Source organism: Micropterus dolomieu, linkage group LG07 (assembly GCF_021292245.1).
Source record: "Micropterus dolomieu isolate WLL.071019.BEF.003 ecotype Adirondacks linkage group LG07, ASM2129224v1, whole genome shotgun sequence".
NCBI lineage: Eukaryota > Metazoa > Chordata > Actinopteri > Centrarchiformes > Centrarchidae > Micropterus > Micropterus dolomieu.
In genome coordinates this window covers 27,018,236-27,043,716 of record NC_060156.1, presented here as the reverse complement: position 1 = coordinate 27,043,716, position 25,481 = coordinate 27,018,236, and the positions used below count along the sequence as shown (strand labels likewise).

General features: G+C 41.4%; 2 protein-coding genes across 3 annotated transcripts in view; one reads left to right on the top strand and one right to left on the bottom strand.

The window, feature by feature from the left end:
* Positions 1–3,334: 3,334 nt before the first annotated feature.
* On the bottom strand, positions 3,335–19,053 carry dnajc10 (DnaJ (Hsp40) homolog, subfamily C, member 10). Its single transcript, XM_046054745.1, has 25 exons — positions 18,574–19,053; positions 17,150–17,398; positions 16,861–17,026; positions 16,617–16,667; positions 16,004–16,086; positions 15,781–15,912; positions 13,583–13,676; positions 13,396–13,473; positions 13,127–13,170; positions 12,131–12,196; positions 11,794–11,859; positions 11,618–11,707; positions 11,410–11,520; positions 11,219–11,333; positions 9,819–9,946; positions 8,246–8,362; positions 8,061–8,162; positions 7,448–7,508; positions 7,068–7,162; positions 5,868–6,001; positions 5,547–5,600; positions 5,210–5,357; positions 4,984–5,106; positions 3,832–3,939; positions 3,335–3,751 (listed from the first exon to the last, which is right to left on the bottom strand). The coding sequence occupies exons 2-25, from the start codon at positions 17,351–17,353 to the stop codon at positions 3,740–3,742; spliced, it is 2,382 nt and encodes a 793-aa protein (XP_045910701.1). The 5' UTR covers positions 17,354–17,398; positions 18,574–19,053; the 3' UTR covers positions 3,335–3,739.
* A 2,744-nt stretch (positions 19,054–21,797) lies between these two features.
* nup35 (nucleoporin 35) overlaps positions 21,798–25,481 on the top strand; it is a 39,511-nt gene continuing 35,827 nt past the window's right edge. The window contains exons 1-3 of one of the 2 annotated variants that reach the window (XM_046054747.1): positions 21,798–22,111; positions 23,555–23,722; positions 23,807–23,943. In XM_046054747.1, the coding sequence (XP_045910703.1) occupies positions 22,099–22,111; positions 23,555–23,722; positions 23,807–23,943 (318 nt within the window). In that variant the 5' untranslated portion in view covers positions 21,798–22,098. The remainder of the gene's footprint in view (positions 22,112–23,554; positions 23,723–23,806; positions 23,944–25,481) is intronic. The other variant, XM_046054748.1, reaches the window with a different exon arrangement.

Genomic DNA, 25,481 nt, shown 5'->3' with positions numbered 1-25,481 from the left:
GGTATTGGCCCTTATTTGGTCCAATATTCTATGGTGTTTAAGCCCTCGTTTGGTCCAACAATCCATGGTGCTTCAGCCCTCGTTTGGTCTAGTATTCGATCCAGTCTGATAGGAGTTTCTGCGTTAATCATTGTGAACAACACTGCTCTCCAACTCAAATACGCATGGCAAAAGCTTCAACAGTCCAACACACAAAGTGATTTTAATATAACGTCATCACACACACACACACACACACACACACACACACACACACACACACACACACACACACACACACATTACCATGTTGGTTCCCACAATACCTCAGCGAGTGTTTGTCCAACTTGCTGCTCCATTTCACATCATGAAACAATAGAACGCACACACAATAAGTGGTTCCAGTGGTTTATTGAGCAGTGCTGCGTCAATGCTGACCTCCAACTGCCCACAAAACAGAGAGAGGGTAGAGAAGGGGGTAGAGAGGGAGACATATACAGAAATGTCCTGGTCTAACAAACCTCAGAAGGGGAAAGTACGTAAGGTGATTTAATTAATTGCAGAACTACAGAACATTTTAAGTAGTTGTCTTTTTCCACTTTTTGAGACTTCCTACGTCTTACTCCACTACTTTTGTCTGACTTTATGCTCACAACACAAGATAAAACTGAGCTAGATGGAGATGAGACCGTCCAGCAGGATAATCCAGTATACATTTTCTCCTGACCGAACAATATAACAAACGTGCATTAAAAATCACTTTGTTACATATAGGCGTACTTAGAAACCTATATGACGAGACAAAATTAAAACCATCAGGAGAGGAAGACCCTGTAAAAGCTCATCAAAAGTAATGTCAGCTACAAGTAGGTAATGGTATTCTCTTTTGAGACCTTTTAAGACTTTTAGCACATCTGGTCCAAGTCCTGGTTTGGTCCTGTGCTCTCTTAGTTTGGGCCAATCTTCTTTGTTTGTTTAGCTGTGATTGGATCTAATGTTCACTGATGTTTAATCCATGGTTTGTTCTAGCTTTTGTTTGTGTTTTAGACCTGGTTTGGTTCAATATTTGAAGGTTTTTTTGCCCTTTCTATCTAATATTCTCTGGTGTTGGGGCCTTGTCTTGATCGAATATTTTATCAGTGTGGTCTGGTATTGTTTGGTGTTTTAGCACCACACACAAGAAAAGCCTGGATCATTGCCTGACGCTAAGTGGAACACAAATAAGAGAACCACGGAAGCTCTGAGAGGCAAGTGATATTTTTTTTCCTGGTTATCCATTTTCTAAGTCTGCGATATCCTTTTCTCTCCTTGTGTTCATAACTTAAGAAAAGGTTAAAAGAAAGGTGTTTTCTGCCATTTGAAGTGCAGATTAAAAAACATTGCTAACCAAAAGAAGGATGCAGCAGTAAAGTTACATAATTTGTACACATGTACCTTGTGTTTAGACTGCATGGAAAGATTTGTGTGCACAATTTATGCAAAAGTTAGAAAATCTTTCAAACTTTTTTGAGCCAGCAACAGACTACGTAAGCTCTGTCTACAAGGTTATTATCTGTACTGTATAGGTTTTCCTTTTCCATAACAGTGCAATACACGTCATGACACAATGTCCTCAGTGCTGTAACTCACTCCTGCACCAGGCTGCTTTCTGACTATTAGTGTCACAGCTTGCTTCAGGTACTTCCTGAACAGAGGACCAACAGTGGCATCTGCTGGTTCAACTGGAAACACACAACCATTAGAAAAGCTGCAGTCTACGGCCATCTGTCAGCTTCAGTTCAGTTTTGATTTGCAACAAAAATCAACAAAAGCAGAGCATCAAATCCACATTTTCACACATTACATGCAACCGCTTTCTATCACGTCGTAGGGGAATAATCAGTAACATTAACCAGCTCATTTTGACTAACGAGTCATACTTACTAGACGACTATTGGCTCCAAACTCACAAAATCCTGCAGATAAATTGAGGTGTTAAACTGAGATTAACTAACTAGGGGTTAAGTGTCTTGCTCAGGGACACAATAGTGGATGGGTAACAGTGGGGGATTGAATCTGGGTCTCTCACACCAAAGGCAGGCATCTTATCCATTGCACCATCACCGCCCCCTTTTATAGTTTTATAGACCTAAATGATCATTTATTGTTAGTTACAATTTATACTTTGTTTTATACTTTTCATATTAAACTATGAACTAACTAATAAATAATCACACAGGGTTGTTGTTTCTGGACATGGCTTCTGCAGGGTTCACATAGCCTAGTTAATAGTTTTTAAGACCTTTTTAACACCACCAACACAATTTATTACCTGTTTTACCATCATACCGGCCAAAGTATGATGGAAAACCAGCAGGAACCTAGAATTTTTTATTATTACATTCCCTTCGGTAAAGAACAATAACTCCTGGTGATTAAATTGGATGGATTAGTTTTTATTATGAGACCATGAGTTCCCTGCTGTAGTGACAGTGTTTGCTGCAGATTTAATGTGTTGACTGATATTAAAACGGATTAAACAGCCTCCTGCAGCAAAAGCCACCGTCGCCAACAATCCCACTGTTGGCTTAAAAGATGTGTAACATCTCCCAACAGCCTGCAATCACATATAAAAGAAACTGTAATGTTTCTGTCTGCGGCAGGCAAGGGACCTCTTGAATACCATCTAAGGCCTTTGAGAAAAATTAATTCACTGCAGATACACTGCTTACCTAAAGTTTCCAACATACTGTACACTCTGCTTTAGAGGATATAAGGTTTAACACTGAATGAGAAGATGTATAGGTTAATTCTTCATTATGCAACTTCACATGACATTAGAGCGGCATCTAATGATTATTTTTGTTATCGATTTATCTATTATTTTATCGTTTGGTCAATAGAATGTCAGAATGAGATAAAATTCCCAATTTCCCACAGCCCTAGGTGAAATCAACTGTTCCAAAAAATGATTCAGTTTACAGTGATGTAAAAACAGAAAATTTAATCTAATTTGAGAAGCTGCAGGTAATGAATGTTTGGCCATAAACGATTAATAAATTATCAACATGGTTGCTAAATAGAGTGCAACTTCTTTTTATAAAAGGGCAAGATCCTTTTTGTTTAACCTAAAGCAGTTGCTATATCTCTCTCGTCTCAGCCACCAAACTCCCTTGACAAAAACAGTAATTTTACCTCACATAACACGGGACTACTGCTCGGTCGGTTAGTTTGTCTTACTTTACTGTGTAAATGTGGTGTTTTTGTTTGTGTTTTTTTTTCTCGACTTTAGTATTTTAAAGGATTAAAAACACATATCTACTCAAATTGTGTAACAGAAGGTATAGAAGCGGAATAAAAACTGCAGTAAAGGTTGTAGAACTCATGTGACTGTCAAAAAACAGAGTGTTTTATTCTGAAGGTCCAAAAGTTTTAACATAACATTAAAATACAACACTATGTCAACATCTGGCTGTGTATTTGTTTGTGTGTGTGACAGTGTGTCCAGAATACAGTGTCCCACAGTTTTACTTCATAGAGTAAATACAAACAATGGAGACAATATTTAAACAAAACCAATAAAAACAAAACAGAAACTTCAGTACATTCAACACAGCAGGTAACAGTCAGTGTAGAGTCTGTCTGTCTCTTTGTTACAGCTGTGGTCTTATCAAGGAGTGTTAACCGATTGATCTTTGCGCTGGACCAATCAAATCCACTTCTGTCCCTTCCTGACCAATCAAGATTGCTGGTCTTTCTCACGGCACCTCCCCAGAGATCATCAGAGCTCGTCCTGCACAAAGAAAGACAGACATCAGCCTCTAGTTCAGTGTCTGCTTTTTGTGTTTAAATTTACGGTCGACAGCGAGTTACCTTCTGTTTGTTGTGTAACCGTGGCGACAGCTGTTGTAGTCGCTGTCTGACGGTGTCAGCGATCACGTTAGCATCCCGGCTATTGATGTATTCTCCACTGTGTTCATGCTGTCGACACAAACAGACACAATTATAGAGCATGAACACGTGTTCAGCCCACCTCTGACTCTTTCACACTACAATCACTTGTCATATAAAGGTATAATCCTGAAGAATTTCATGAACTGATATTAATTTTTAGCCATTCAATGCATTTGGAGTCAGTTATGACCTCTCAATATCATGCAGAATTAAAATATCACATGAAACACTGCAGCTTGTAATTAGTTTGTATTTTGATCTCATTGATATCAGCCTCACTGTTTATTTTCACTGGAAAAAACTATTCAAATCATTGTGTCCGAGGAGGGTTAAGATCAAGGGCCAAAACAGGACGTGGTTGGAGATGCTCAAAGACGTTTTGCCCCTCATCCAAGAGGTTTCTTCAGTTCTGACTGACTCGCTGGGAGTCCCAGCTATTTAACCTCTGTGGCGTTGTTATCAAGATGATCAATAAGGCTTGGTTCGTTTGTGCTCCTGGCTGTCGTAGTGTGTTACAAATGCTCGCTATTGGCCTCATGTGACAATGCCAGTGATGGTTGCTGCGCCCTGTCCTTAAATGACTCCAACAACCATAACTGCTATTGTTACAACGAACGAGCCAAGCTGTTTCCATCGCCTTGTTAACGACCCCACACAAACTCGTTAGTGCTCCTGGCTGTTGTAATGACAGTAGTTGTGGTCGTCTGAGTCACTTGAGCCCAAGTCGGAACAACCATCATCGGCATTGAGGCTAAATGTGAGCGTTTGTTAACACACAACGACCGTCGTTACAGCAGCCAGGAGCACCAAGCAGTATCCATCGCCTTGATAACGACCGCTCAGAGGTTTAATAGCTGGGACTCCCTGCCAGTCAGTCAGAACTGAAGAAGCCTCTTGTATATGAGGTGAAACGTCTTCAAGTATGTTCAACCAAGGGTCAGGATAAGGTCCTTTGGGGCTGTAAGGTGCTGATTCTGTGTGTTCTGGTAAAATGACTAAAAGGTGAAGCTTGGACAGGTGAAGCCCTTCAGTTCCATGTAAAGTGCTGCTGTATCACGTGTGTGTGCTCACCCTTCTTGTTCCCAGGTACGGGTAGAATCTGACAGTTGGGTAGGCGTTTATTCCAGCTGATTGACAGATCTGATAATGAGCCTGACAGTCCACCTTCCCAGCTCGAACCGTCCCTTTCAGAATCTGTCAGTCACACGAGGAAAATCCTTATAAGAGCCTCCATTTCCTCTGTCAGTGCATGTTTCATGCTGGAAGATTTATTTAGAAAAAGAAAACGCTGTCTCACCCGAGCCATGACCTCAAACTCCGGGGCGAAGTGTTGACAGGGTCCACACCAAGGGGCGTAAAAATCCAGAACCCAGTGATCCTGGCCTGACAGAACCAGAGACCTGAAGGACTCTGGAGTCAGGTCCACCGACGCTTTGGGTAAAGAGCTGCAACACAACGATTCAGTTCAATTTAACATATATATCAAAGTTACCTCATTCTACTTTTCATCAAGAGCAAGTCATGACTGTAGGCCTGACCCAACTACACATCTACAGGACCCCACATTAACCCAATCATTGATTCTTTTTGACATTGGAGACAGAAAATAAAGAAAAGGACAGTTTGTGTCTCACCTTAGCGCCCACGCTCTCAGTGAATGGGCATCTCGGTGCCAACCATTATAACTCCTGTAGAGGCAGACAGATCAACAGGATCAATACGCTTCAAGGGAAAACTCTTAAACCCGCTGTAACTAATGATGTTAACATTCAAAAATAATACCAACACTCCCATTCAATAAGTCCTGATGTATTTATGGATGAAACAGGAGCATGTGATCATTGGTGGAGAGTAAGTACATGTCCTCCAGTACTGTACTTTAGTACAAATAAGAGGTATAGTGTGCAGATAAAACAATTTCTCATACAATGAGTATGTTAAAGTGCAGTACATACATGTAGCGATCCGGCTGCCGGGCGTTTCCAAGGTATAGGCGGATTTCAGGGTACGCCCTCACATGCTGACTCTGACAGAACGACTGAAACCGCTGGCAGTCAACTGAACCAACAAGGATCTGACCTGACAGCAGCTGGATGGTGAGAGACAGACCGAAAGAGACACACGGTGTTAATCACCAGCAACTATATAAACCTTGTCTGCAGGTAAAAAGCTGCCTTGCGAGACTCACGCAAATGACATTTTTCACACGCTGTCAAGCCATCCATTAATTTTCTCACGCAGGGAAATACAAATATATAACTGATAAGAAACTCACAGAGCGAATCAACTCCGCCCAGCTGATTGACACCGACGTACGCTGTGATAGTAATCAGCTGAACCTGTTCGCGCTGTGATTCCAGACATTTTTATATACAGTGAATGGTCCAGACAGCTGTGGTGACGTAGCTGGTAGAGTTTTGCAACATAAACATCTAAAAACTGAAGCGCAGCTTTGCTCTGTTTGGGACTGTGAGCACCTTATCTGAGCTGCTGAAGTTAACGTGTGTGGATCTGTGGTGAGATTTCTGCCTGATCACAAGTGTTTTAGTTACTTTCGGTTTCACATGCAACATGCAGTCCCAAACTGCATCGGTTAAACAATCCTAAGAGGATAACGTTACTACCAGCGGATCAAAAACGTAATGCACCGCAGAGTATAGGGTAGGTAGGCTTCTCATTAAATGATGGCGTTAGTTTGGTAATATTCTCCCTTTTGTCTGGACATGTGGGGGAGAGATTCTCAATGTGCAGAAAGTTTTGAGGCTGAGCAGAAAATCTGCTGAAACTATTAAAGCTTTTAAAGTCCAGGAGTTTATAACTAAATTAAAATTGAATAATTTATCATTATGGTGAGTCACATGTAAAGAGGTTACTTCCCCAAACAAAGACACAAAGTGGAGGGGAGACTAAACTGAATTATATAAATTTTAAAAATCACCATAAACTGGTGAAGAAAAAATCATCAGAATGCAGGAAATAAAGCATTTAATGCTCAAAAGTTTCATATAATTCAGCATTAAAGATTTGTTAAAATAGCGTTAAAATCTTGTCTCGATCTCGTTCGATCTAGTTTTCACTACACAGTCCATGCTGTTTCAGTGTGTGTGTGTGTGTGTGTGTGTGTGTGTGTGTGTGTCTGTGTGTGTGTGTTGTACCCTGGCCATGCGTCTCCACTCTGGCATCAGAGCCTGACAGGGACCACACCATGGAGCGTAGAAATCCACCGCCCAGATCTGCCCCTCATCTCGACCTGCAACCAGCACAACAGGAGAAAACAGAAGAAAATGAACTAATTTGTAACTGCAGCAGTCGTTAGAACAAAGACTGAATTATTTACCTATCCTCTAGGCTATTTCTGAGATAAAAGCTGTGTTACTTAGTGAGCAATGAGAAGACTCCAGAAACACCTTTAAAGAAACGGTATTGGAACAAGACAGTTTTGTGCAACTGAATGAATTTAAACATCTTTGTGAAACCAGCCCCTCGTCTAGCAGTTCATAGCAGGACTGTCTGTTGCGGTCAGAACAAGTTTTACCTTTGACTCTCTCGGAGAAGCTGGCAGGATCCAGGACCACCACAGATGGATTGACCAGATCCTACAGAGACAGAAAGAATCACTTGGTGTGGATGCAACCATTTTTTTCGTTGAAACCATTCTTGGGAAGGTGACAGCAGTGTTCAGTTTATTGCCCAGTAAGTAAGGTTTGGGGGGGGGGGGGGGTGATACGGCATAGTATCAAGATATTTTCCATTGCAATATTGTATCGGTACACAGACGGTCAAGTATCCATCTTTATTATATAAACTGTACATGAGAATTTTACTTTTGATACTATAATTCAATCCATGACAAAAAGAGTTTTCCTTTCAGGACACAATTTGAAGTTGGGAAACAAGTAATGAATTGCAATATATTTAACATCGCAATAATATCGTACCATGACATAAGTATTGTGATAATATTGTATCGTGGGGCCTCTGGTGATTCCCACCCCCACCAGCAAGTCTGCATGTTTAGGGATTAAAGAAGAATCGTGATTTTGTCTTTCAAATGTAATAACAATAAGGACTTTTACTCCCTGCTAGCAAAAGCAATAGGTGTAGTGTGTATTATGTAGTATTAGTAGGTCTTTAGTATGTAGTAGTACCTGTATGAACTCCAGGATGCCGTCAGCTGAATGTTGTCCTTCATATTCATGGACAGAGGAACCGTTAAAGATCACTGTGGTGGGATAAGCCTGAATATTATACTGAGAAACAGACAGAAAGACAAACAGTTATCAACCTATCTGTCTCATAATTAATGGTACAGTCCAGATGTGCAGGTGCTCACCATAGAGCAGAGGTCGCCGTGGATGGTACAGTCCAGAGTACCAAACTTCATCTGTCCAGCCAACTGGATCGAAGCTTTCCTCAGTTCAGGCAGTAAGGCTCGACATGGAGGACACCACTGCACACAAGACGAAAACATTTATTATTCATATCTAATCACATTGATCAGGTCACTTACTTCCTCTGCTTTGATTAGGTAGTTATTTTCTCCCGCCTCCCACTACACAACGTAGCAGTTCATTTCTCGAGCTGTGTGATTCCATTTAAGTCCTGGTAGCTCATTCAAGTTATACGAAATGTAATAGGGAAGCTGTTGATCAGGTTTTTTCCTCCATTTTACCTAAAATAGTTTTACGTATTGAAGTAGAAAAACAAGCGTGGCTGATTGCCAATCTTCCCAAATCATGCCCCTGGGCAACTCTGAGTCTTGCATTTTGAGACACAAATTGAGTCTCATGGGGAAGCACAAGGATGTTATTTGGAGGTTGATTTCACAATGAATGGCAGCCTGTGTTCATGTGTGTAAACGGGAGGTAAGGCCACAGCCTAGTGTTAATATGACTATGGCCCGGAGGCAATAACGCTACAGCCTGGGGACAAGATATGAATTTTCACCCACCAGTTTCAATGCACATTTTCAATTTGTGCAAAGAGTTGAAATATCGAATGTGACACAGTGTTAGGGACAAACGTCACTCAAGCTACCAGTGAAGAGCTGAAAACATGGAGCGATGAGGAGGCTGTAACCTTCCTCACATTAACACATGAAACTAACAAATGTCTGATTTCCATCATGTTCTCTACTTGGTTTTCCATCGTTTGAGCTTTTACTGGATCTCTTTTAAAGACAGCTGTGTCCTCTTCTTTTGATGGTTTAATGACGGCAACTGGAGAATTTTCTGGAAATCCGTCTAGAATTTGCAATAATTTCGACGGGAATTTGATTAATGACCTCATGTTCACACACACAAATTAAGCTTCCGTCTCTCTGTGTGTGCTGCTGAAGAATAATGTTTATTGTTCAGTAGCAGTCATTTACATATTCAGGTCCGACTGGACAGTTATTTTCTCCCGTTGCCACTATACTGACGTGCAACGAAGTGGTTGATTTCTGCCTGCCTCTGCATCGCTCTCTGTTTGTGTTGTAGGTGTAACATCATCCACCAGCCCTGAAGATAAACAGGGAGTTCGACACGCTGGCTCATCAGGCAGCACAGTGTGAAATATAAAACTATCTGAGGTAAAGCTTATCAATAATGACGCAGCGTTCCCACCTGTGTATTTATGATCAGGAGGCTGTGCTGTATAAGACATTGTTTTCTGCTACTGTGCTTCCCTGCTGGTGAAGACTACGAGTCCACAACAAACTGGGTAACAGTTACCATGCCAACCACTGCCATAAATCAGCATCTCAGGATAGGAGTGCGTATCTATCCCTCTAAGATGGTCTGATATGTGTTTAGGTACCTGGTCCTGGAAGTATACGTGATTGTTTGACAGGAGATGGGAGTCACAACCTGAGCAGTTGTGTGTGAGTATGTATATATCGATCAATATTCTGATTAGTTACAAACCGGAGCAAAGAAGTCGACCACCCAGGGCTCCTTTCTGTTTGAGGGAAAGTTGTCAGGTCTCAGAGTCGTCACATGAGCGCGAACGCTGTCCCTTGCAAAACTCACAATGTTGTACAACACATCTTTACCTGCAGACAAAACAGACAAGACAAGGGATACAGACATTTGAAGAGTCTACAGTCTTGCCGGTGGCTTCTGTAAAGCTGTAAGTAGACACAGCGGTTGGACTAAATCATCGTGCTTACAGTGGAAGTGCTAACATGATGATGTTTAGCAGATATAATGTTCACAATGTTCACCATCTTAGTTTAGCGTGTTAGCATACTAACATTTGCTAATTGGGACTAAACATAAAGAACAGCTGAGGCAAATGTGGATGTTTTGCAGACATTTGACCCTAAACCCACATATTGTTCAACCTGATGACAGTACTGGAGGAGAAATTAAGGGATCACCGAAGTTATTAAAATTTAATCTGAGGGGAAATTTCCACCCCGTAGTTGAGATTTCACTTGAAGTGGCACAAAAGTCAGGAGATCCCCGAAGTCAGTAGGCTTCATCATTTGAAAACCATGCATGGCAATCCATCTGGTAGATATTTCACAGGATATTTGCAAACTTTGACCTGCTGGTAGAGCTAGCAGAAAGGTCAGCAGTGACCATCATCAGCACAACTTTTACAGTCTGAACCAAAGTGGTCAGACAGACCGACACTGCCATAGAGCCACGTTCTTAGTGCCTAAAAACTGGGGTTGGGTATCGAGAACTGGTTCCAAGTTGGAACTGTTAACAAATTTTCAAGAACCGTGGATTCGATCAGACATGCATTTGGATTCTGCTTATCAGTTCCTAACTTCCTGCATATTTCAGCTCCTGACTGACCTGCAGTGAGCATTTTACAGTCCATAATAGTGTCTCTTATCTGCCAGGAGCTGCTACGCCGACCTAATGTCACCTCATCTGTTACACAGTACGTCAACAAAGCATGAAGAAGAGAGTCCTTCTGTTTCCCTTCCTGGACCATGGCGGACCGCAGCACACGCTCCAAAGTTTGGCTTAGCTTCACTAAAAAAGGAAAACGACAAAGCAAGATGCAACACCTGCAGTAAGGATGTCTACGAAGGATTCAATATATATTTTTCTTAGAGACCAGTCCCCAGACACGTCCCTCTAGTACAGAGACTCCTTTCACTTTAGCCATGAAAATGAAGATGAGCAAGGAGGAAGAGGATGAAGGTCACCAAGCGCTGACCAGATCTGTGGTGAAGGGGTTGGAACCAGAACCGAGATTCAATAAGAAGCGAGATCTGATAAGTAGAACTGGAATAGATAAAATTGAATTTAAACCCAACCCTACTTAAACACAGTAGTAAAAGGACAGTATAGTCTGTAGTACTGACCGTGGTGAATCTCGAAGTCGTGGATTCCCAGTCCTTTAAAGACAACCACGCAGGGTTTATGGATGTAGAGAGACTGACACAACTCTGAGTCTGCTATACAGTCAACTCTGCCGACCTAGAGAAACAGACAGACAGTCAGGTGTACGCACAGGTAGGCAGAGAGACAGACAGGTAGGCAGGTAGACACGTACCTGTATGTGGTCATTTCGAAGGAAAGCTTGCAGCTTTTTGTACTCGTTGGAGGCGGGGCTTCTGTCTCTAAATGTAAAACTCACCAACCAGCGATGATGGGCCAGCTTCCTCTGGAGACAACATGTCAGTAACAGGATTCACATTTAACATGTTTTGATTTGATTGATCTGATCCTAAAAGCTGCAGGGGATATGTTAGCGTGTGTACCTGGAAGGTGTCACTGGTCAGCAGTTCCAGATCAGGCAGATGGTTGATGACCTGATTATAAATCTCTCTACTGTCCAAAGTATTCAGCCACTGTAACATACGCACATTGAGTCAAGAGCTGCAGCACTACACAAAGTAGTACCACACTACACTGTGTGTAATGTTCGGAGTCTTACCAGTATGCTGCCTTGTTGATCCAGAGAACTTCCAGGTGGGAACAAACCAGTCACTCCACTGGTCACCTAAAATATAGGAGAAAGGTTAGAGACTACTACTACTACTATATTACTATAATTTCACCTAAAAATAAATCTAAAAGCAGTTCAGAGCAGCTAAGGGCATACTGTGTTCAGAAACAAAATAGCCACCTTTGCAGATGATACGCTGATTTATCTTCCAGACGAGCCCAACTAGCAATGAATCATGGGAGTCTATTCACCACCACAGGGCCATGGAGATTAACATGTATGTAGTAGTATTAATCAGTAGTACTGCATTAGTGTCTGGCCTTACCTGGAAACTTTCACAAAGCTGTTCCTGTGAGGTGCAGTCTATCCATCCCACCTTAACTAGACCATCCTACACAAGCACACAAACATACACACATTCAGATCAGACATTTAAACAATGAATATTACAATTTATTACAATAAATACACAGTATAAACACTACTTCTAGTTTCCTCACATAACTGTATAGTGATTTAAGAGGACAGAAGCAAAAAAATGTAGCCTGACTTAGTTATTTTTTTCTAGTATTAATTACTTCGCACTTCAGAAAATGAGAGCCATAATTCAGAGTGGGCAGCCTGCCTCTGCTACGAACAGATGTGGGAAACCCAAGCGGTAACCTCCGGGTCTGAAAAGTGAAGCCAAGGCTGAAGTGCCTTAAACCTGCATTCTTTCCAACGGCCAGCAGGAGGAGACTCAAAAGAAAGTTTAATAAAAGGATAAAAGTCGACTAAGAAAATGAGGCTACTTCTCAACTGATTTATAACCTATTTATACCATTTAAGTAAACGCTTTCCTAATGAGTTATAGTCTCAGTCGATAGTTTCAAGTGTTCTTCAACACAGCATGATGTTCATTTAGTAAATTATTGTCCCATTTAGAGGAAAATAGACCAGAAAGCAGGGGAGGCAATCAGATAGAGGCAACTCATATCTACTGCTCTGTGTACATTTAACCAGCGCAGTTGAAAAAACTTATTAGGAGTCAGCTGTTAATTTTCCCAGTAAGTACATTTTGTTTAAAGCCTGTTTGTCGCAAGCCAAAATTAGCATACAAGTTAATCTCACAGGTAACGTGAATTACAGATGCACCTTGCTAACCAAGCAAGCTAGCTCCACCCTTAAGATCCAATGTCACTTCTGGTTCCCTCCCAAAAATAGAAAAATAATAAAATACGGCCAAAATGCCAAACTCGAGGCTTCAAAAACGGTTATCCATAAACCAATGGGTGACATAACTGTGGCTAAGTCCACCCTATAATAAAAAAATACTACTCACCAACATCCCAGCCACCTTCTGTCTCGTTCTTGGCTCCAGACAATCTGAAAGAGAGGCAAGTACATTATTTCTATAAATACATATCTATACTATATACTCAGTATGTGTTGTTATGGAGAATGATTTGTCTACCTCTTCTCACACAAGTGTGATGATGTGACACATAACATCTTTTATAAATCTGTGCCACATCACACACCTGTGCATATGCATGCATGACAAGCAGAGAGACGCATATGACTGAATGTCATGAAGAAAACGTGTGTTACCTCCAGTGTCAGCGCAGAAGGTGATCAGCCAGCTGAGGCCTGACGAGTACGCACTCTCTATCTCGCTGAACACATTACCTGGCAAAACCACAACCACACCCACAGGTCAGATCACACAGAACGATATCAACAAGCCCGATGATAAGACTGAACTGCTGTCTAAACGGAGGCGTGGGCATTAAATTACCTTGCCAGAGCTGACTGACAGTTGTTGTGATGAACTTCATGGAGAAGTGCACCAGGTTGTCCTTCGAACGGTCCCCATTGAACTTCTCTGGTTTCTACAGAAAGACAAACTAAATGTTAATGATGACTAAACAAGACTGTTTCGATGACAAGCTAACAGAATTTACGTGAGCACTTCAGTCAAATCCAAAATATGACTAAATAATCTTCCTCCTATGTTAATTATAAATGCAGCAGGTGACCTTTGTGTCTTTTGCACTCAAGTTTTAATAACTCATGAGTAACATGAGACATGAAGGTCACATTCTAGATGTTGTTATTTAATTAATCGTCAAGTCTACTTGTTTTGTTTCCACCAATATTGTCACTGGTTTATAAATCAGTTTACATGAGCTGGAATGATTTTTAGACATGCACAGATCGATTGGCTGGGCATCTGAATCGGCTGTTTTTGTTTCGCTTTATCAGCCGTGACAGGTGATCGGTCCATTGAGGGTTTTTTTTGGGCGACTTTATAAAACTGCTGACAGCGCAAGTCAACAGAGCAGACAGGTACAGGGACAGAGATGGAGAGAGAGCGATTCAGGTGTAGGTATGTCTTATTTTGAGAGTAAGAGAAGGTCCTGTAACCTGCTGCAGTTTGGGAGAAAATGTAAACTTTATTTATAGTCTTTAATAGAATTTTCCATTAAAGAAAAGTTACAAAAATGTTTGTGTATCCGGCCAATTATAGAAAGAAAGAAAATCGGAATCGGCAATTCAGATGGACTGGGTTGAAGATACTAGAAGATGTTTCGTCCCTCATTCAAGAGACTTCTTCAGTTCTGAAATGACTAGTAGGGAAACTCATCTATTTAACCTCTGTGGGAAGATCGATACCGCTGGTTCGTTAGTGTTCCTGGCTGTTGTTACAACAAGTCGTTATGGTTGTTAGAGCCACCCAAGGCCAAGTCTAAACAACCATCGTTGGCATCTTCACCTGAGGCCAAGAGGTAACGTTTGTTCAGTTTCCTGGGAATTGATGAAAGGACAGCATTGTAAGTAAAATGTGCACCTGGTGATCCTCAAACGAGTGTCCTTTATAATTCAGATACCGAATGGGTGTGCAGTCTTTGGGGTGGACCAATATCTGTCTTAGTGTGTTCTTGGGTTTAAAAAAAACACAGGGATGTTGTGTTTGTTGAAAATCCTCCTGAGTTTCTCTGATACTCCAGACACGCATGGAATCACAATGTTGTTGCATTTGACCTTCTTCTCCTCATCCCCTGTAGTTTTGGTCTTCTTCCTGGATCTTGTGGTTGTTTTCACAAAGGTCCATTTGGGGTATCCATTGGCTGTAAGTGCCCCCTTCAGGTGGTTCTGTTCCTTCTCTCTGGCTTGGGCGCTTGTTGGTATGTGGTCTGCTCTGTGGTGCAGGGTTCTGATGACTCCTAGCTTGTGTTCCAGTGGGAGGTGGGAATCAAAAAATGTTAGTATTGGTCCGTGTTTGGGGATTTCCTGTAAACCCCAATCTGCAGGCTCCTGTCCTCTTCAATGTGTACAGCGCAGTCCAGGAAGGCCAAACTGTTGTTGTGAACATCTTCCCGTGCAAACTTGATGTTACTGTCCACGAAGTTTATGTGTTCTGTGAAGGCTTGCACTTCCAGTGGAGTGTCATCCACATACCTGTACCAGTGGCTCGGTGCTGTTCCTCTGAAGGGCTTTGCTCTCCACTTCTTCCAAGTAGATGTTGTGGATTTGGTGAGGCGTGTTACGTCGATATATTCTTCATGACACATTACAATCTATTTATAACTTTAATCATGATTGTCCATACTGTAAATTTTACTTTGTTGGTGTATTTCTTTTCTGTCTGTCTGCTGCTCTTCCTAAGTTTTTTTTCCAGTTTTCCCTGTTAAATGTTTTATTTGAGCTTTCTTTATCTGAATTGAGGGTTTAAAGACAGAGGCTGTATGCTGTACACATTGTAAAGACCCTTGAGGAAAATTCATGAATAAACACGTGAAGAAGATACGAGTCATTTCAAATGGAGAAGATGTCAATTAAAATTCAGAACATGTCCCAGCTGTTTTTAGTCCTCCACCTGACTGAACAGGTACACGTCCATTTTATCCAGCGCAGCTTTCTTTACCGTTGCGCCTTCCCTCACACTAGTTAGTTAGTTAGATGATCAATAAGGACACAGTCAATAAGCAGTACCTGTCCTGCTCTGTAGACAAACAGACTGGGGTAGCTGTTGATGCCTTTACTCCTGCAGAGGTGGTTATTGTCTCCACAGTTTACGGCTCCAATCCTGATGACTCCATCCATCTCCTTGGCAAACTCCCTCCACTGAGAGAAGGACAAAACCAATGTTGGTTAATGCTAGTCTGTCTCAGTAATTGTCGTTATTGCGTTACTCTGTATTTTAGTGTCATATTACCGTTGGAGCGAGCTGATGACAGTGTGAGCATCGTGGGAAATAAAAGTTGATAAACCAGATTTCTCCAGAGTTTACGGCTGAGTCTGAAAAACACACACACAGTCACTGCCTGTTCACTAGTCTACCTGTCGAGTCGCCTCTTTCACACACAACAATCATGTTTAAGGGCCTTTGCAAGTTTGGATAAAGATACATTGCAGTTCTGCTCGTCATGGAGAGATACAGATGTAAAAGAACAAATAAAAAGATGGTCATTAAAGCTACACATTATATATATATATATATATATATATATATATATATATATGTTACACAGAGTTAATGAATCCTACAAAGAAAGCTGTTTGGCATGCAGCCTCTTTTTAAGTATGGTATTTGCCATGATTTTAGTAATCGAGTAGCATTATGGGTAATGTAGGATCCAGTGGTTAGTGTGAGATTGACCCATACTAGGCATTAAAAGTCAGCATACTGTGTATCAGCCCTTGCTGCCTCAATGTTGACCTTTCTGTCTCTTGTCAAGTCACCCAACCTTAAGGAAGTGAAATACTACACGGCTATGCCACCCTTTGTTCGTGTAACTAAAAAGAAAATGTGTAAAAGTTGCTCCTACCAAAGTCTCCACTGTCCAACGTGATGATCTCCAAGTCATCATCGTAGATACCTGAACAGGAAGATGGATAAAAAACAGAAAATATTAAACTTTTAGACTGTAAGAACGAAGATTTCTTCACACTAAAATCAGTTTGTGGTTTTCAAAGAAAATATTTGAATGTCTTATCAGGGTTTCAATATAAACGTTGTAATAAACCAACAGAATAAAAAGGTGTTACTTTGTGGTTACAACAAAGACTTACCAAAGTCATATCGGTAGTAGTTCCAGCTCTCGTAGCGTCCTCCCTGCTGCTGCTCGTCCAATCCCTTTTCTCCATATTTATCGTATTTCTTCCTGAGGTCTTCGTCCTTCAGAACCTCGTAGGCGCGATTCACCTGTAGGAACTTATCGTGGGCTGAGGCGTCGCCCTACAACACAAACCTTTTATTAGTTGTTATTAGGGGTTTGTAGTTCGTAGCAGGGGTTATCTGTATATGTTTCAGGGGAAAGAACGGGTCTTGGCAGAGTTTATGGACTCTGGTTGAACTTACAGGGTTTTTGTCGGGGTGCATGGTGAGCGCCAGCTTCTTGAAGGCCTGTCGTATCTCTCTTGTCGTGGCCTCCCTGTTCACTCCCAGCAGTTTGTAGTAGTCTTGGCTCTCCGCCCAGACCGCTGCCAGCAGGACAACCAGGAGCAGCAGCGGCCGCATGAGCTGGACTGGACGGGAAACCCGGAGGTCAGCCTTGGGCCCCATCACCAGTTCTCCCACTACAACCACGATGACCAGGAAGTGGAGCAGCTGGAACACACAAGCACAAACACGATTCCTTCCTTGTTGTGCAGCTGAGCAGGTTATTGTTACCAGGTTCACTGCTGTGTGACGAATTAGATTACTGGTCCACCCAATCCTGCAGCTAATACCATCCTCCAGTCATGCTAGCTTATTAGCATAGAAAACTCTCAAAGCAAAAATAGCAAATGAAATCTGTTGTAATTTTATTGGCTGCTCTGTGTTCTGCTTTGTTCTCTGTGGGTCTGTGGATAGGGTGGATTGGCTTAGAGGAGTGGAGCGGTTGCAGGAATGTCTGCTGCCAATTGAGTCCCACCACCTCCTCTGCCCTTATATCCCACTGGGCCGTTTGTTGTGGTTGGCAGCTGACAGCAAGAGCAGTATTTTTAAAACTGGTCTCCTGGCGATTTGTTCCCAATTACAGTTGCCTGCTACCTAAGTAACAGGCTGATTAATCAGGTCAATATCTGGCATTTTCAGATAATCGGCCGATACCTGCACTCAGAATGTTAATGAACAGGATAAATGTCAAATCATTATTTTTTTCAAGTTTAAAGGCTGATTTTTGCTCCTGAGTGAAAGTTAATTTTGGCTTTAAACATTTCTTCATGGTCAGAACAAACACTTGATGCCAAACAGTGGATCACTTCACAAATCTGAGGCAGAACATTCAAAATTATTATGATAAAATATTTTTTCAACAAATATGCATGAGTAAAATTAAGTTAAATCTTTTTTCAGTACCTCTTCCTCCACAAAATAAATATTTTTATAGAAAAAAAAAGAGCTAATTCATTCGTGATTCAAATGAATTCATGGTTATATTTTTGAGGAAAATTATATCGCGATAATTACTTTTATTGCCCAGCCCTTTTATAACTACCTGTCCAACAATATCTCACCATTTAATAAATAGAAACTTTGCATTTACTGTTAGCAACACAGTAGCCTCTTCATTAGCACCAAGTCTCATTTTCTATTCAGTGTATAAAACCACAGACTGTAAGAGTAACAGGTCAAACACTGAGAAGCACACCATTCCTGTTATTGTTTACAACTACTTCATATAGGTAACTACATTTAGTTTGGATAAACTGAAGGTAAACAGCAGTAAAAAATACACATTATACTGTAGATAACACATTTATAACACTGCGTTTAACGAGTATTAAAGAAATACTTACACAAAAGTCAAAATGTTCACAGCTGGTTATTTACACTGTCCAGACTTTCTGTTTTTGTTGACCCAGTAGAGCAAATGAGCTAAACTGTGCTAAGCTAAGTTAGCTAGATGTGTCCACAAGCAGCAGCAGCTGTCACAACTAAGCCAGCTAATTAGCTTCCCCGCGACATCACGCAAACTTCGGTGTGTTGCGGGCTTTAATCTAACCAAAGGTTTCTATCTGATCTTAAACTAACGCTCCGTTATCTTAAAGACACGTCTAAACTTCTAGAAGATCCGCATCAGGATCCGGCTCAGACCGGGATCAAGCGTTCCTAGACAACACACTCCGCTTCCGATTTAAGCCTTTCAAAATAAATGCCACGCAGACAACCAAGACAGCGGATCGTTAGATAAACACATATTTACATTATCTGTCTGTTAAAAGACAGTGTGTTAAATTTAATTTAATAACGCGAGCTAATTCACCAGTCTGAACTTTGTTCTCTTGGTTTGCGCTTTTATTTCGAGCAGAGAAAGGCTGCGTTTAGCGGAAACTGCGGTAACTTGATGGACAACCGCCGCATTCCGATGAGGTAAACGCAAAGGCTTGGTGCGTTCAGGGGCCGCACGTTTATAGGATTGAAGGTAATTTAATTACAGGGTTGGAAAAGCAAGTTCCGTTTGCAACTCCCTTCTGCTGCATAGCAGACAATAAACAGTCAACTATAGCCTATTTCTTGAGGAAGCTTAAGCTTACCCACCCCAGCCACAGCCTGCTCACCCTGCTGCCTTCTGGGAAGAGGTATAGAAGTTTCTGCTGCCGCACCACCAGACTGCAGAGCAGCTTTTCCCCCAAGCTATCAGACTTTTAAGCTCAAATTCATTCTTACCACTGCTCCATTGAATATTGTTTATTTCTGTTTACCATTTTTATAATTACTTCTATTTATATATGTATATTGTCCACTAAGTTGCAGAAGGGAGTTACAAAACTCAATTTCATTCTATAACCTGTTGTATTGTGACAAAATAAATCTAGCTACCTACCAAATTCCCACGCCAAGTTCTTGTCAGCATTTACAGAGAAGCAATAGAAAACATCCTCCCTGGAAACATCACCAACTGACATGGGATGTGCACGGCCTAGGACCGGAGGGCTCTGCAGCGGGTGATTAAAACTGATATCGGTGACATGCCCAAAGGATGCTATAAGACAGTACCCACCCAGCCACAGCCTGTTCACCCTGCTGCCTTTTGGCCATATTGTGTGCTGTGTAGCAGAAGAGAGTTACAAACTCAATTTCACTTTTGGGCGTGTTGTAATGTGACATATAAATCTACCTTGTACCTTCTACTTTGTTCAAGGCACACAGAAGACTGAAATTGTTTCTATCATGACCCACAGTGAATGCAACACAAAAATAAACACCAGAAACAATAATCAAACAGTTCAACAAATTAGTGCAATCAGTGCAACCTGTGAATCAGTGCAGCCTGCTTAATATATGTATTTTACATAGTTTTGGGCCTTTTACTCAGTAAACACTGAACTTTTATTTAACTGCTTCCAAACATTGTTTAAACTGTATGTCACCTAGTTTTAGTGTTTTTTCTTAAGTTTTGATCTCATAACGATTATTCGTAACTTGGTGAAGGTCTGAACAAGTAAATTAAAATTTAAGTGACCTTTCTTAAAATACTAATCCGTAAAAATGTCCGTATGTACACTGAACCCGTTTTTGGTCGCTGTCATTGTTCCATAACTCTTTTTCACACTGCACTTAGAAATGCTATTTTTCGTGTAATTGGGACTGTTAGTCCACTTCTTTTCCATGGTAGAAAGGAAGGGATACCTTACTTATTCTCTTATTCTATCATAATGGAGCAATAGGAATTATTACAGGGACCAAAAACTGAAAATCTACATACAAGAGGATTATTTTAAACCTTAAAACTTCACTTCATCACTCTCACACAGCAGTTTTTTTTTACAACGTATGTATTAAAACACAACTCCCTTGAACGCTCAAAACTGAGGAGATGACCGTTCAAGAGGAGCCCCCCACTCTGCCCCCCATCACCATACTCAACAGCCCTGTGTCTGCTGTGGAATCCTTCAGGTTTCTGGGATCCACTATATCCCGGGACCTAAAGTGGGAGCCCAACACTGACAACATTATCAAGAAGGCCCAGCAGAGGATGTACTTCCTGCGCCAGCTCAGGAAGCTCAACCTGCCTAAGGAGCTGCTGATCCATTTCTACACAGCCATCATTCAGTCTGTTCTCTGCACCTCCATCACTGTCTGGTTTGGATCTGCCACCAAAAAGGACAGGAGCAGACTATAACAGACAGTCAGGACTGCAGTAAAGATCATCAGAGCCAACCTGCCCTCCATTCAGGACTTATACATTTCCAGAGTAAAGAAACTTACATTTATTCATTTAGCTGATACTTTTATCCAAAGTGACTTACAATTGCTATATATGTCAGAAGTCACATGCCTCTGGAGCAACTAGGGGTTAAGTGTCAGGGGCACAATGGTGGATTAGATCACACTGGGGGATTGAACCCAGGTCTCTCACACCAAAGGCTTGTGTTTTATCCATTGTGCTATTACCATCCAACTTCACTGCAGATCCATCTCTCCCCGGACACTTCCTGTTCCAGCTCCTCCCCTCTGGTAGGCGCTACAGAGCACTGTACACCAAAACCAACAGACTCAGGAACAAGCCATTACTGTGATGAACAGCTGACTTCTGACACACGGTGTCAGGAACAGTTCCTGTGCAATAACCCAGTAACTCTGTCTCTAATCAGCCACTTTACTGCTTAACACTTAGTATTTATTCATCATTCTCTTGTTCTCTATTTCAGAGCTGTTCATACTGTTATATTGTCATATTGTATATACTATATACCACACCACCATATACTGTATATCACATCCACCTCCGACATGTACATTATAATACTAATAATAATGCTCATTGCATTATTGTCAATCTGTCTATATTGTTTTTGTTTTTGTTTATAGTGTGCATATTTGTGTTCTCTATTCTGTAGCCTGTGCCTGATTTTATTACCGTGTTATTGTATCACTGTATGAGTAAGCACGCCGTGAGCAATGTACAATCCTGAGTCTAATTCCTCGTATGTGTACACCATAGACTGTATGGTGTACACATACCTGGCAAATAAAGCTGATTCTGATTCTGGTTCTGAACGCAGCTTTGCGCTGACGCCGTCTAAACGCGCCGGAAGTAGCTCACTTAGCTGCAGCAGCGCTTTTGCTTCTCGGCTCGCTTTACCAGCCGCAGCTCCGAGCTCCAGAAACAACCCGCAGTGGACTCAGACGTCCGATTTTAAATAACTTAGCTTTAACTAATCGATTGCTAAACCTTAGCAGTTAGCGCCAGTCAAGCAGACTTTTAAATAACAGTAAGTGATAAATCAGTTAGCTTTGCGAGCTAACCATCTTTTCTTTTTCTGCCTGGCGTCACTTCCTACTTTTGAAAATCGCGGCCAGAAAATAACGAGACGGAGATGGAGTTACAAGGTATGTCTGTTTTTCTTTTATAAAGTATTGATTTGTCTGTTATAATGTTTGTTGTAATGTAATGTTTATGTGTGTAACGTTATCAAACATCTGTCTGCTCTTAAAGGCTGTTAGCTCTTCATTAGAAGATACACAAGTACTTCCCATGTTCACACCGACTAACAGCAAGTTAATGAAAGCAGAGATTTGACTGGATGTTGCTGTAATTACATTTACTGATCCTGATCCGAACAGACAGACCTTATTAAACAGGACTGAAGTGGATTCTGACCAGCTGGACTCTGCAGTCCCGTTTAGACATGATGCCATAAAATGAACTTTTACTAACACACTGATTGGCACATAGTGCATTTCTTAAAAAGCAGTTACTGATTTGAATGAGAACCCAGACTGATCCAGCAGGGGACCCCAAACCTCCCTTTCCAGAGCCACATTAACCAGCTCTGACAATACAATCTCTCCACCTAGTCCTGGGTCTTCTTAGAGACCTCCTCCCAACTGGATGTGCCTGGAACATGTTCCTAAGGAGAAGCCAGCCACCCTCCTGCCAAAACCCATTTCAGCCACTTGTACATGCGATCTAAAGAAACCAGACCTGTTTTTTTTTACTTTGGTGTAAAATTATGACATCTGAGTCTCAGAGTCCAGAATCGGGTTGTCTGTAAAATAAATCTCTGGATATCTTTCAAAAAACCCAGAAGATCATTGTCAATGCTCTGAAGCAACTTCCTGTTCTTTTCTATCCATCTTGATGGGGGGAAAAAGAAAAGGATGTTTTCTAATCCAATAAAAATGATAGCTGGAGGTGACACATTTCTCTGCTCAATTTCGATAACATGAACCAAAATGTATTATTAATTGTGTGTAGAGCTGCGACGATGAATCAGTTAGCTATTGTGATGATTGATAAATTGGTTTTAGTCATTTAAAAAAAAAAAAAAAAAAAAAGTAAAAATTCCCTGATTCCAGCTTCTTAAGTGTGAATATTTCTGGTTTCTTTCCTCCTCTGGAACAGTAAACTAAATATATTTCAGTTGTGGACAAAACAAGACATTTGAGGACATCACCTTGAGCTTTGGGAAACACTGATCAACCTTTTTTCACAATTTTCTGACATTTTATAGACCAAACAACTAATCGAGAAAATAACAAGTGACAGATTATTTGACAGTAAAAACGATAGTTGGTTACAGCGCTACTTGTGTGGTACAAAATGAGCAAGCAGACACAGTACGAATCCTCTGGCTCACTGCTGCTGCTTTTTTTTTTTTTTTTTGGTAAGAAAATAAAGTTATACCTTTAGTAAATATAAAAATAAGTCTGTGCAGGAGGTACATTTGATTTGCCGCAGTTTACATTAGATTAAATTAAAGAAACACCAGACTGTTCAACCCAGATGGTGACCACTTGTCTCTAATCAGTCTTCCTGTCCCCCTCTCTCAGTGGGAACTGAACCGATGACCCTGGGCTCTCCCACCTCTCCAAAGCCGACCTCAGGAGCGCAGTTTCTTCCCGGCTTCCTGATGGGTGACCTGCCAGCTCCAACTACCCCCCAGCCGCGGCCCTTCAGCCTGGCCTCGCCCCTTGTGGAGAGCACAGGTATGCACCGAGGTCAGCAGGAAGACTGCCCCCTGCAGATCAGCTGATTGTCATTTGTTCTGTAGATTTATAAGTGTGTCCTGTCCTGCACTTTAGGAGGAGGAGGTGGAGGAGGAGGCTCCGCCCTGCAGCCAGTTTGCCCCACCCCCAAGGATAAGAGTGGCGCCCCACCTGTACGCAGCATACATGATGACCTGGTTAATGTTGCGACGCCCCTCAACACACACAGGCAGGTTAGTTCTCACTGATGGAGCCCAGCAGCCTGTTGCACCAGCTCAAAGAAAGGTTCAAATTGTGGACGTTTTACGATGACCAAGTCCAAGGCCACTTATCTGCTAGAAGTCTATCTCAGCCTGACTCGTGTCCACTTTGTTTCCAAATATCCACACTCCATGAGTACCCAATATACTTAAATCCGTACTTAAATGAAAATTCTTGGCCGACGCCGAAACTGAATATAATGAAAAACACCGAACAAGTACATTCACATTTTTGCCATTTTTTTTTTTACCACTGCATAAACTAAATAGTCAAAATGTGCTTTTTACGCAGTGTTTTCCCCAGGATTTAGAGAGACTATGGTGGGTGGGTCCGAGGCACGAGAGGGTCCAGTAAAGTAAATTACATGTGTCCATTTACTTTTAATGGACACGTGTAATGTGTTTTATACTTTCTGTGAATATAATGCAATTAATCTTATTTCCATCCTGTATAGATCCAGAAGACGAGTTCTGTGTTTTTGGCGACTTTATAAAACGTACTGATGAAAACAAAAAATAGGGTGGAGAACAAAGTAAAATTAACATGGTGAAAAAGGAACTGACCTACTAGAAATAGAGGTATACCCCATTTACACTCTAATTCCATAGGAAACACTGTACATGGATTTTTTTGTTTTTCACTACGGTTTTGTATATACACACACACACACACACAGGTGCTGGTCATATAATTAGAATATCATCAAAAAGTTGATTTATTTCAGTAATTCCATTCAAAAAGTGAAACTTTTATAATGTATACATTCATTACACACAGACTGATATATTTCAAGTGTTCATTCCTTTTAATTTTGATGATTATAACTGACAACTAATGAAAACCCCAAAATCAGTATCTCAGAAAATTAGAATATTGTAAGGTAAAGGTTCAACATTGAAGACACCTGGTGCCACACTCTAATCAGCTAATTAACTCAAAACACCTGCAAAGGCCTTTAAATGGTCTCTCAGTCTAGTTCTGTAGGCTACACAATCATGGGGAAGACTGCTGACTTGACAGCTGTCCAAAAGACGACCATTGACACCTTGCACAAGGAGGGCAAGACACAAAAGGTCATTGCTAAAGAGGCTGGCTGTTCACAGAGCTCTGTGTCCAAGCACATTAATAGAGAGGCGAAGGGAAGGAAAAGAAAGTGTACAAGCAATAGGGATAACTGCACCCTGGAGAGGATTGTTAAACAAAACCCATTCAAATATGTAGGGGAGATTCACAAAGAGTGGACTGCAGCTGGAGTCAGTGCTTCAAGAACCACCACGCACAGACGTATGCAAGACATGGGTTTCAGCTGTCACATTCCTTGTGTCAAACCACTCTTGAACAAGACCCAGCCTCAGAAGCGTCTTGCCTGGGCTAAAGACAAAAAGGACTGGACTGCTGCTGAGTGGTCCAAAGTTATGTTCTCTGATGAAAGTAAATTTTGCATTTCCTTTGGAAATCAAGGTCCCAGAGTCTGGAGGAAGAGAGGAGAGGCACAGAATCCACGTTGCTT

What these genes read in the sequence shown, in the direction of transcription:
- dnajc10 (XM_046054745.1), bottom strand. Translation starts at nt 17,353, where the DNA reads ATGGGGCCCAAGGCTGACCTCCGGGTTTCCCGTCCAGTCCAGCTCATG. An exon ending in TGGTCGACTTCTTTGCTCCG is followed by an intron (nt 8,363 to 9,818) that starts GTTTGTAACTAA and finishes TCTTGTGTGCAG; the next exon opens with TGGTGTCCTCCATGTCGAGC. An exon ending in AGTTTGAGGTCATGGCTCGG is followed by an intron (nt 5,107 to 5,209) that starts GTGAGACAGCGT and finishes TGTGACTGACAG; the next exon opens with ATTCTGAAAGGGACGGTTCG.